The 13,320-nt window shown below is 33.3% G+C and overlaps 1 protein-coding gene across 10 annotated transcripts in view; it reads right to left on the bottom strand.

Annotated features, from left to right (window-relative positions):
• CCDC141 (coiled-coil domain containing 141) overlaps nt 1-13,320 on the bottom strand; it is a 94,834-nt gene that overhangs the window by 16,834 nt on the left and 64,680 nt on the right. For 9 of the 10 annotated variants that reach the window (XM_065670231.1, XM_065670234.1, XM_065670233.1 and 6 more), the window contains 6 exons: nt 12,607-12,756; nt 7,399-7,539; nt 6,094-6,282; nt 4,360-4,543; nt 2,995-3,104; nt 312-419 (listed from right to left, as the gene is read on the bottom strand). In XM_065670231.1, coding sequence (XP_065526303.1) covers nt 312-419; nt 2,995-3,104; nt 4,360-4,543; nt 6,094-6,282; nt 7,399-7,539; nt 12,607-12,756 — 882 coding nt within the window. Of the gene's footprint in view, nt 1-311; nt 420-2,994; nt 3,105-4,359; nt 4,544-6,093; nt 6,283-7,398; nt 7,540-12,606; nt 12,757-13,320 lie in introns of those variants that run through there. The other variant, XM_065670235.1, reaches the window with a different exon arrangement.

Genomic DNA, 13,320 nt, shown 5'->3' with positions numbered 1-13,320 from the left:
TCCTCTTTTGAAGAAAGACAAATAGTTAAAAAGAGGACATCTCCATTAATAGTATTGTGGCAATAAGACCAACAGAAAATTGGTAAAATACATATATGGATTGGATGGACCAAGATAACACCCATTTTCAGGGATGCTTGAAGGCGAAAAACCAAGAAACTTCCCATCAGTACAGAAAGCCTTTTAAGAAATAGAGTAAAAAAAAAACAAACACCAAAAAACAAAAAACAAACTCAGCCCCCCCAAAAAAAACAAAAAAAAAAAAAAATCCACTAGCATAAATTAATTTCATTTTTTATAAAAATACTAACTTGCTGCTTTTGTTCCTCTGCTTTTTTTTTAATAACAGCCTCACATACTTCTTGACGATTCTTTTCTTCTTCTTGAAAAGTAACCAACTCCTCAGAAAATTCATCTTTCTGCAATGTGAAAAGAAAATTAAGTAAGCTTATGCACAATGGAAAGTACCAATTGTTAGCTATACACTGTCTTATGTACTGTACACCAGAGTAGAAGAAAAAAAAAAATCAACAAAATCTTATCTAAAGTCTGGCATTGTCTCAGGTGTAAATTGCTTATGGCAAAAGTATACAGCAAAACCCAACTCACTCATCCTTGGAAAAGCAAAGGCAATATTTTTCAGAGCTGAGGGGATCTTTTCTTAATCAGGGAAAACATAGGAGAACACCAAAGATTTCACTGATTGGTCGAGAATCTCAGGAATATTAATCAATTTGTACCCACCATAAGCAAGGGAAAATAAAAGATTAACAAAGTGACACTAATGGGGAAAAAAGAAAAAAGAAAAAAAGAAAAAGAGGATAAACAACAAATCCAGAAAAAAAAGTCAGTATTTCAGTAAAACTGCAGTAAGGAGGAAATGAACATTTGTTAGTCTCTAGAATGTTAAAAGGAGAATGTGCCCGTAGCATAAAACATAACCAGGCAGAATTTGCATTTGTTCTCCTTTCCCTCCCTACTTCAGCTTCCCATCTAGGCAGTCCATAACCACTCTGAATATAATTAACGGTACTTTAGATCAGCTGCTTTACAATTGTTTTTGGCTAATACTTATTTCTAGCTGAAGCCTCAAAGACTGCGCAACTGGTTACAAAGTCCTGACGTAATGGGAATCTGGACAACCATATTGTATGTTATCAAGACTTCATGAATCCTTTAAAACTGTCATAGAAAAAATTTACAGATTTCAAAGAACATCACAGTGGAACGAAAGGAAAACCAAAAGTTTCATAGTTAGTTTTGTGTATTTCGCACCTTTAGTTGTCCAGCCAAAAGTTACTGGCCTAAATAAGCTTTCATAAGAAAGTGCTGCATTATTAATTTTCCATTCTATGATTAAACAAGTGAAAAAAAAAATCTGTGTGATCTGATCAATATAATTCTTTTTGATGAAGAAAAAGTATTCTTCAATATTGCACTTGAAAAATCAAAGAGATGTTCTCCTACAGACATGTAAAATCAGGAAAGACTGCACAATACATTTCCCCTTAATTTGTTATGCTTTAAAAATGACAGGATGTAAAACTGAACTCATAGTAATGCGTTCCATAATCATGGCACTTGTGTACATTATTTGCTGAATGATTTATTTTTTGTAAGATACAGATATCAAATATTGAGATATTCTGGAAATGTTCAATAAGAATATCAGTTTAAAATCTCAGAATACTATGCATTATAAAAAATAACTTTCATTTTAAAAAAGATGTTGAACTCTAAATTGCAGAATTTTTTTAACATGTAATGTTCCTTTTGACTGATTTTTAGAAAGAATTATTTGAATTGAAGGTTAAAGTAATCAGGAAATATTTTATGAATGGTTCTGCGTGAAAAAAGTGTTCTGCAAACAACTCTGTTAAAGAAAGATAACGTTACAATTAGCAAAATTAGTCAAATATTACAATTATTTTGAAATTCCACTTCTCTTGAAAAGATTTATATTATTTTGAGATCACAAAACTATCAAAGATTCAAGCCTGACAAAACCTGGGGCTATTTAAATGCTGTAATAGCATTTAAGTAAAGCATGCATTGGAAGAAGAATTTGGAAAAAAAAAAAACAAACAAACCCACCTAATTGTCATTGATATTGAAGTTTTTTTTATGGTCGCAGTGCAAGGCAAAACTTTCCGTTCAGCTAAATACTTTTGCAACTCAGTTCTGATTTTGACATCTCATACTGGTTTTAAGTGTGTTAATGAGTAATTTGAGTGTTCAGATTTTATAGTATAATTCCATCAAAGAAAAGTGAAACAACATTCAACATCAACAAGAGCAGGACATTTAAGCATCTTAACACTTCCAACTTCACGGAAGAATTAACCCATCATCTGTTGCTGCATGTGGGATGTATTTCATTTATTACTTTCAGAGTGGGGCTGGAATAGACAGTTTTTAGTATAGAAATCCAGCCTGCTCAGCTGTCTTCCATAGTTCATCCTCAGTTGATATATTATTAATTACACTCAAAGAAGCTTATCAGATTATATAAATCTAAATGTGTTGGTGTTCTCCTTAATTTTTATGTTGTGAGTGATGCTTACATAATTTAAATTACTTTATTTTTAGCACAACTTCTTTTGGGGGATGATTTTTCAAACAAGGAGCCAAGAAGCTACATTGTTTGGCATTTTATAGATATAGCAGTTACTTATATTAGAGAACCAAAGGAAGAAGAAACATGAGAAAAAATATTTGCCTAGATTCTCAAAGAAATTGCGACATTTTCCCCTAAAGGGTGGTTGAAAGCAGTAACAGTTCTGAAAGAAGTCAAGAAAAAGAATCCTAGGATGAATATTTAGAGCAAAACCAAATAGGATTTCATCAGTTCATTATGATCACTACATAAAGTAATGGAAAAGTGAACAATTAAGAAATGCTTCATACCACATTCTTTTAACTTCAGATTCAGACAATAAGCCTGATAAAGTTGATGCAGATGCAATACATTCTCCAGATTAAAGAGATATATACCTTAATCTCCTTAAGTTCCCTCAAAGACCTACACAACTCATCAATAGAATTAATGATTTCTTTGTACTTTAACATGGCTTTTTCAACATACTTCTTTCCTTCTTCAATACCTACAAAGGTAAAAAAACATGAAAGTAGAACAGAACGTCTCAAACAGTTGTGTAACAATTTACTTTGCAACCCAAATATACTCTAATAATTACATTTTTCATTGTTTTGTTTTTCTGGAGGAGTTCTGTGATCTGCAACCCTACCTCTTACTAGCATGTCTGAAGTGGGCCCTCATAGTCATTACAGGTCTTCTGCTAGGCTTCTCCTTGAACAAAATTACTTCTGTCTGGTTAGTGATACTGCTTTAAAAGATACTGAACTTGTAATGTGTCTCCTAAACTAGTTGTCTTATTATACAGCTAGGAGGCACTTAGATCCCTGTTATAAGAAATGCCAAAAAAAAGGCAGGGGGGAGAAGCTTTTTCCCATGTAATGACTTAAAAAATAGGAAGTGTCTCCTTTGTTCCAGTGTTTCCAATCAACTGGTGTCAAGAATCTGTTCTGTCAGCTTCTTTCCTACAGAATGTAGGAATGCTTAAAATATCAAGAAGTTTAAAAAATAAATTAAAAAAAAAAAAAAGGAAGAGGAGGAGTAGGAAGGAAGAGGGGGAAAAAAGTGATCTGTGTTCTCTAAATAGTTTCTAAATTAGAGGAATTCAAAATCACAGTCTGACTCTGTTGATACACAGTATATCCTTGCTTGGATGGTCACCTTACCTTTGGACAAAATAACTTCAACAAGTATGTAAACATTACAAGTTTAAACAACAAAGCAAAACCTGAAGTTTGTTGACCTTCATTCTTTGGTCAATAATGTTTCAAATAAATACAACTGAAAATAGAGTATTTGTTACAACCTACATTTTTTGCCAATAAAATGCTTAAGAATTATGTCCAATACCACTAGCTATTCATAGCGCTAATGTAAAAAATTCACTCAGCGCTAAGGTATATATCACTGTAATATATTTTGGCTTCAAAGGCTTGCCTGTTATGAGATAGCATAAGCCATGAAGTCTTAATTCCAAACTCATAGATATTACAAGGACAGTCACATTTGATTTCAACGTGAACTCAGGTTGTATACACAAAACCAAGTAACTACCAGACTGCTGAGTACTTTCGTAATTTTTAATTTTTAAATATTTGTTCTGAAATCCTTCATCTTTTCCAGTCAATACTTCAAATCAACAGTTTATTTTTAAAATTTCATAAGATCTTGTTTTCAAATGAACAAATCTAGGAAACTGCTTACTCCTGTCCTAAGTTACTGCATTTTTTTTCCCTGCATTACATTACCAGACAGCTCCTCACCATATAATCGCTTAGCAAGGTCTGTAATCTGCTGAATTTTTTCTTCCTGTTGAGGCACTGCAGGCTCAATAAACTTATTGAATTGCTTGTAGAGAGTCTCTATTGCTTCTCTTGTTTCACACTCTGCAGAATACTTGCCAACTCTAATGACTGTTGCACTCACATCTTCAAACCAAAATTGACACTGAAGGATAAAAACACTGCATTATAATAAATTATCAGCAGTTCAAGTTTTTGTAGAATAGACTGGACTAATCTTAGATTTTCCATAATCTGTGGCATACAGTATGTCTTCAATTTTCCAATTTTAATCTGAAAAAGATTTGTTCAGTACAAATGCTGCTTCAAATATTAATAGCTGCTAAATTTTCTTTAAACACTATATCCGTGTTCATCTTGCAAGCGTGCTGAAGTTATTAGTTAACGCTTCTGCAAGCATGTATTTTATTTCTGGGTTCTTTCCACCTTTTATATCAACTGACTAATTTCACAAGCTTTGTATCATGGCCACAGATATACCTCTGTAAGAGCAGTGAGGTTGCTTAGATTTAGACTACTAGCAAACAAGGATTTTGGTCTCAGCAACCGTTAAAATTGCTAGTAATAATTCTAGTGACAAGAATGGGATTTAAAACACACACATAATAAATGGCTTTGGTGAACACTACTTAGAGGATAGAACCTGGTGTTCACTCAGTATCATCTCTATTATGTCATTACAGCAAGTAGCTAACAATCACCTTTCTATTCTGCCACTAAATTCAGTATTGTAGACTCTGCCTATTCCTGAAAGAAAAACTCTTGAGTAAAAGGTGATATTTTACACCGCGGAAAGAAAGCAATCTTAAATTTTAGCTCTAGGAAATAACTTATTTCCCTCAAAGTAAGGGAGGAGTTTAAAAATGCAAATGCACAACAAATTGTAACAAATTGCTTTGCTAACAATACATGACTCATTGATCACTAGACCTATCTATATATAGGTCTATAGACGCTATCTATAGATAGTGATACTCACTATTCCCCTTTATCATTAAGGGAATTTATTTGTCATGTATTCAGATCACTTTGGAGATATGAGCAGTATTATTTCTAAAAATAAACAATGACAGGACTGTGCTTGCCTCACAGCAGATGCACCAACACAATGTGGTAGGACAGAAATTACTGTTACAAATGTGGAGTTTTTTCCTTTTTTTTTATTTAAAGGCAATGCTGGAGGCAGCTTTCAGACATGTTAAGGTTACAGAAGTCTCCAAAAAGACTTAGACTGCAGTTCAGAAAAATATGCTTACGAAGTCCATTAAAAAAAAATTTTACATTTCAATTCCAGAACTACACATCACCCAGACAGCCCTTCCTGACAACTAACAAAGTGGGTATTTTGATAACTTTGCTTCTGTGGTTTGACAGCTATCAAGGAGAGCCTGTGGCACTTTCTATGTTGCCTCAGAATACACTTAGAGAAAATGAACTCATAAGTATGATCAAGATCACTATGCAAGTCATATTGAGATTGAGACCCCAGTAGTATGCATACCAATGCAAGAATGTGGTCACGTTGCATGGGGCTTCCCCATTTTCTCTACAAAGTTACAAAGTAAAAATAGGAAAAAAAAAATTACCAATCTACTTTTGGAAGTCACAGACTTCGCATGAAGTACTTATACATGCTTTTCTCTATCTCAGTCCTAGACATTACAGCCATAGTAAGTACCTCAGGTCTACTAGTACCTCATCCATCATCTGTTGCAGATGCTCCATGAGATCCAGATTTTGCTTGTAATCCTCCACAACTTTAGTGAAGTTATTCAGTTGGTTTTGTAAGTCACTGATTGACCCCAAGAGGACTCTAGTATTAGGTTCATTGGCTACAGAGCCAATTAGTTTATTCTCTAAATTTTCCATCTTCTTTTTAAGAATCTGTTTAAAAGATACAGTAATGTTATATATGGCAACAAAAATATTTCTATTTTTAGAAAAAATTAGTAAAAAACATGGAAAAAACCACACAAACCTTTCTGGTCCTGTGTTTTAAAATTTACAAGTACAAATTCCTTTTTCAAAAATCAAAGGAAACTGGAAGGCCTTTTCAATGCTGATTAAAATCAATGTAAATTATTTTTATTAAAGGCGAAATTGGGTTATATTTTTCAGCTTAAAAAAACCCCCAAAAATCTGTAGTAAAAAAAAAAAATGGGATCTTAAACAAAATTAATTGAATCTAGAAATTAAAAAAATGCTACTAAGCCTTTGGAGTCTGCGACTACATATAAGTCAATTTAAGCATGTCCTAGAATATTAAGATCTTGCTTGACAATCTGATGATTCTGAAAACCTGAAATTTCCAAGTAAAAAAGTTGTGATAGAAGAGACTGGCAGAGTGGCAGAGCAAGTAAAACAAAACCTGCTGTTTCCAACTGGCAACTAAACAGGTCATTGGAGGCTCTGAAAGAAGGGTTTTGAATGAATGTAAAGAGGCTAGTAGGGTTCTATGGCACAAATAAACATGACCACCTCAAGGCAATGGATGCAGAAAAAGGTTCTAAAGACTTACATGGGGAAATGAGAAAGACAAGAAAGTAGCTGGATGCAAAAGGGAATGTATGTGTGTGCATTTATTGTAGATTTTTGATGGGTTATTTGGGGGTTTTTTGTTTGTTTGCTTGTTTTGTGGGTGTTTTTTTGTTTATTTAGGTTTTGACCTTTTTTTTTTTTAAGGAGAGGAAAGACTAAGTGACACATTGTGAAGGAACAGAGGCAAGAAGAATAAAATTACATAGAAAAGTAATGGACAATAAAAGGAGTGAACAGAGAGGGAAGTCAGAAATTGAGGTAAGATCATTTCACTGAAGGAAGTGGAAAAATAAAAGGAACAGAAAATGCAAAATATCTCATCAGTGACTGAGATGGGAAGGATATAAAGCCGAGTAAAAGGGAAGCTCACAAAACATTTTACATCTCCTCTGGTCTGCTTGGGACAGACCACAGCAATTCAATCAGCGAAGCCTCCAATAAAACAAAAATTTCTAATATTACCTGTATTTTATCTGCATATATCTCAACTTGCTGAATCTGTATTTTAAGTACTTTCAGATTTCGAGCTTTTTCAGCTTTCTTCGTATAGTTAAACTTCAAATTGTTAAATTTTTTTTTGAGATCCTTAAATGATTCTTTGAGCTGAAACACAGTAAGTACATTTGTTAGTAAAAGAGAATCCAGCACACTTCTATTCAGGTTTTATTAAAAGTTGTTTAACAGACCACAGTCTGAGCACTGAAAATGTAGTAGTGAAATTAATAATACTATGCCATCTCATAAAGCATCCTTATATAATTTCTGTAAGTATGGTAGCACAGAGATTCTGCCTAACAGATACCCAAAGAAAGCCTCATGTAGTTACAGCTAGATAGATTTGGTAGCACATCACAATATTATTACCAGTTAGCACTGACTTGGTTCAGCAAGCTCAACATTAGTGAAAATGATTTTTATAATAATATAAACTAAGATGAACTAGTAGCATCCTTGTCTTTCAAGACTTTTCAGAAAGGCTTGTATCAGCTGAGATTATTACTATTAGTTATATTAAATTTGCTATAAAAGTATTTTGTTATTTAGATGGATTGTGGCTACATTTTCTTTAATCTACAAAATATTTTTAAAATTCAGACTGATAGGAATGACATTGATGAAGCTCTAGGAAACTACACTTTCCTTTATACATATATGGATCAGATGCATTGCTAATTTACCAGAACGAGTTTAATACACATCAAAGAAGAGTACTATATGATCAATATAATTTTAAAAGCAGTGTTTATTTACCATGGGAACTAGTTATAAGGTAAGTATTTGGGATTTATTTCAATGCTATTTACCTATTTGCTTTAATATCCTTTTCCAAGATTGCCCTTAAAAAAACACGTCATTCTTTGCATCATATAAATAAGCAGATCAAACGTACTCAGCTAAACTATCTTTAAAGAACTATGAATTATTTAAGTAGCATTTTTTCAATATTTTCTCTTTGAAAGCTATGTAATTTTCATTTACAAATGCAAAAAATACTTTTAGATGTTACAGATGCTTTTGAATGCCTGTAAGCAATGGATACAAGAAGTAGACAAGTAAAAAACCTGCTTAAAATATGCTGCTGGTACCTTATAAAATGCACTATTTTAATTACATTGTTATGCCATGATCCTTTTTTTTTAATTATTTATATTTAATTCATAAAATCTGAAATGGAAGAATATAAAAATTACTGCGCTTTTTTATTTTTTTTTTTTTTTTTAATTCTGTATCCTTTAGGTTGCCAATTTTTTACTTGTAGGACAATGTAGAAATACATTATGTAAAATTGTATAATGTAAAATAACTGAAATAAAAGAAATGCTAATGCTTTAGGGTCTGTTCCTCCAGACACACAAATTAAAATATTTTATTTGATTAGTGCTAACAAGTTCAAGTCACATCCACAATTTTATATTTATTTTACATATTTGAGGGTTTTTTTTTTTTATATTAAAAAGCCCTACAATCTTCCCCCTGCCCTCCTCGTGCTCCTTGTCAGAGAGCCCATGGAGTTATGAATGCTCATTTTGCAGCTACTGTTATTGGAACAGCTAGCAATTAAACATTATTATTATTACATACTAATGTTAATCCATGAAGGGATATATTTTTCATTTCATCTAGTGGGATGTTGCCACATTACTGCAGAATAGACAAATGGTGTTCACCCAGTGTAATAGAAAAAAAAAGGAATTCTGTCACTGGCCCTGTGATCTCCAATTAATTTAAGCTCTTTATCCCACCTAAGTACACAGAATAATAAAATCTATCTAAACCCCCTCTGTTAATAAAATCTACTCTGCAGAACAATGTTTTGTATTCAGAACACAAGAGCCTTATTTGCTGGTTTAATTTTGAAGAAAAGCAGCAATGAGCAAGAGTTTATTTTAGCTCATTTCACTGGCTTATGCACATACATAGGTTAGTGATCGTTTATAAGGCCAGAGGCTCTCCTCCTAGCAGCATGTGAAATCAGATCACCTTGTTTCAGATATGATATCTCATGTGTCAAAGGTCTGCAGCTGCTGTCACTCATCTCTCTTAGCCCCAGTGGAAAAAACATATTCAGCTCAGACTTGCACATTACCCCGTCAGAGCGCATGTACACAATTCCTGTATCATCAGCAATTGTGCCAAGGATTATATAGAGCTGCCAATTTTTAGAAATCAAACTGTAACTCAGTTTCCCACTATTTTCCACAAAATTAAATGAGAAATACTAAAAGAACTATAAACCCTAATATGCTTCAGTGACTTCAGCCCACAAGTTTAGTGGAACTTTAACTTGCCCATTGTGTCATAGTCATAAATCAGGCAGCTGTTCCTAACTATAGTTGTCTTGTCATAGATAGAGAACGATAGTGAAGGATTTTATCACACAACTGCAAAATACATGGAAAAAGCAATTTATAAAGGTGCTTTAAACATTTAATTTTTTTACAGTAGAGTTCCAGTAAAATGTTTTGAATTCCTGTGCAAGCCACCCTAGGAAGGCACTTCAATGTTGTTAGCCACTTACCTTTCTCTTTTTATTCATACATTAAACATTTAGTAGCACTAGTAATCAAAACAGCCCATGAGAGCAGGTTGCTGAAAATAGGTTTTTAAAGTGGCAAAGGTTAAAGAACAGCCATCCAGAAAGTGGGAAGAAAGAAAAGGCATTTAATTCTGGGACTGCGGTCAAAATAAATTACAAGGTGGGAAATGTGATTAGTATCAGCTCCTACTTACTTGTGTACAAAGGTAGCTCTTTACCCTCTTTGATTAAAATCCACATTTTGAATCATATCTTTCCATTAATGTATAAATAATGACATGATGAAGAGGAAAGAAGCGAGATGACTGCAGAGAGCTGAGAACCTACTTCAGGATGTTACTCTTCTTTTGCAAGCTTTGTGCAGGCATGAATAAATGTTATTTTCAAAGTGATCACCTAAAGAAAAGGCTTCTTTTTTTTTGCAAAAGTTATTTTATGTGTCACTTCTAACCCCATGAACAGATTCAGTGTAATATAAAGCTATGGTTAAACTGAGGCATGGCTCATGTTTGTCACAAATGGTTGCAGTGTAGTGCAGTGGAGTTGCAGCTCTTTGGAGGCTGCTACTTCAGCTAGTTATTAGAGCAGAAAGCCCAAACTGGCATATACAGATCCCAAAGGCCATATGAGCTTTTCTTATAGTTTTCAAAGATGTGCAAAGCATAAATCTATTTTTTTGCCATCTGCAAATTTTCTTTAAATGGGAGAAGGCACAGAAAAGGCACACATTTTACTCTTCTATCCTCCAAAACTCATTTTATATATTCTTGGCTATAAATTTAAGTATATGTTTTCCTGATTTTTGTAGAAGCACTGATATATTACAAACACAGCGAGCTAGTCAGCTCCTCTGAGTATGATATTCTCAAACACCAGTAAATCCTAACCAACAAAGCCCTTGCTTACATGCTTTATTTACATGGTTGATCCACCGCATTAAATGTAAATTAATTAAAGTGCTTACAGGAGAATCCCAAACATTTTCAGTCAACTTTAATGTTTGCTTTGTACACTGGTAAATCACAGCTAAATTGTCCGGTTGTCTGTTTAGTATGTGACAGCTATGAACAGCTGCTTCTTGCTCCTCTCACATGAAATATTTATTTACTTTGAAATAACTATTCCTTTACCATCTGTTATGTCTGACAGGTCGGCTAGATACTAGCAATACTGCAACTAATTTCTGATGTTAAAAGTAACAGAATTTAAAATGTTGACGTGAATTAGCATTCTTGAAGTAGTTCAGGGTCTGGTTTCTTGATCCCTAAACAGAATTAGTTAAAAACACTTAATGAAAAAAAAAAAAAAAAAAAAACCCAAACAGGAAAGAAGAAAACAAACCAAAACCCAAACCAAACGAGTAAAAACAACCCAAAACCAAAAAGCAAAATCCAAAACAAATAAAACACCAAAAGAGAAGAAGAAAAATGGCAGTGAATTAATGCATATACAGGTACATTAGTCAAGTATTTCTTTAGGAAATACCTTCTATTCTAAGAAAAAGGTATCCACACACCAAATTTCTATATTTCAGTTAGTTGACATTGAAGCTTCAATTAGGATTGGGGATGGCAGGTTTTAACTTAAGCAAGCAACATGGCTTTCCCAACATACAATGACAAAAAAAAGCCCCACAGTAATTATCATTGTAATTTAAAATATTTTATGCAATTAGTTTGCAGAGTCCATTAACTATGAGAACCTAAAAAACTACATTTTGCATTATACGACATGCCATAAGACATGTCACTACCACACTTTTCCTTTAAACTTGAGAGAGACAGAAGGCGGATACTTTTCACAAACACACAAAAATAGGTTGTAAAAGAAAATCCAAACAACAGTTTCCTCATTAAAAATAGAAGGGATAGAAATCTCAGTCAGCTCTATACTTTGATGATTTAGAGAGAACACAGTCTGGTTTTCAGATGTGGATTTACTTAGTGAAAGATAAGAAAATATTTCAGGGTTCTGTTTCCACTATGTTTCACACTACAGGCAACATTAGTGTGATATCCTCCCAGGTAAGAATCCCAGGTAAGGTTTTAAAGTATCATCTATTGGGTTTCTGAAAAAATGTGACTTATGAAATTATTTTGAATTTTTCATTAAAAGACTGAATGTTCTAATAGCTTTACAACCGCAATATATGTAAATACTACATTTGTTTGAAAATTTAGGTTTGCAAGAAAGAAAACTGAAGACTCATGTATTTCAGATGAAACTTTCAGAGCTGAAAGTCAAAGTAAATGCAGCTGTCTTGTTTCTTGGGGTACACTGGAAGCACTTTATTGCCCACCCAACAACTTGATATAATCCTGAACTGCAAAGGTAAGGACCATAGATTATTTAGATTGTGATACATATCATATATGTGTGTGTATATATATATATCATAGATTATATATATATGTCATATCATAAATATATATCATATATATATATATATCATATCTTAGATATGTGTCATTATTCTGTGTTTACCCAAGGTTCCTGGTAAAATGAAAATCAGTTTTTCTGTATACATATGAAACATCCAGGGGAATGATAAACAGGATTACAGAACACATGTATTACAGAACACAACAGCCATTTTAGCATTCATTTAATATGCTGAAATTCACCTCATTTACCTCATTTATCTCTTCTTGAGTGGTGCAGTGCTGGAATTGCTTTGAGAGCTCTTCCTCATACTTATCAGCTTTGGAGCTCCAGTCGATGCTATCACACTCAAATCTAGCAAGTTCTTGCTTCATATTCTTTACAGAAAGATTCAAGCAATTCTACGCAAGGAATAGACAAAGAAATTTATAAAATTAAGGAAATGCATTGATTTAACAAATTTAATATTAAAATAATTTTGAAGCAGAACATCCCTCAATGATATCAGTCATAAAGGGCTAAACCATTAAACCTCCACTGTAGGGAAACCAACTACATAGCAGTTTAAATCAGTAGTAGTATGATGAGTAGTTTTGGGTCGAAGTCACAACTCACATATGGTGTCTTCTCTGAGCAAAGAGGAAGTGGCCTACTCTAATCCTTTAGCACCAAGAGATTAGCTCCTTTCTGCTGTTAATCAGTTTATGGTGTCTGAAGAGCACGCTTCCAATGTGAATAATCTAGGCAGGTCATAAGGGAATGTCTTGATTTCTCCCTAGTAAATCAATACAGAGCAATGACAGTCTTGCTCTGAATAACTAACTCATTTCTATGGCGATACACATCTTGCCATGCAAACCAGTCTTGAATCCACTAATAGGTGGATTATATTTCTGTTCTATTCTTCTGTTATTCTTTCTTTATAGGAGAATATATATGCAAAGCAAACTTTACAAAGTAGCATG

This window comes from Lathamus discolor, chromosome 3 (assembly GCF_037157495.1).
Source record: "Lathamus discolor isolate bLatDis1 chromosome 3, bLatDis1.hap1, whole genome shotgun sequence".
Classification (NCBI taxonomy): domain Eukaryota; kingdom Metazoa; phylum Chordata; class Aves; order Psittaciformes; family Psittacidae; genus Lathamus; species Lathamus discolor.
This window is presented reverse-complemented; position numbering and strand designations above follow the sequence as displayed.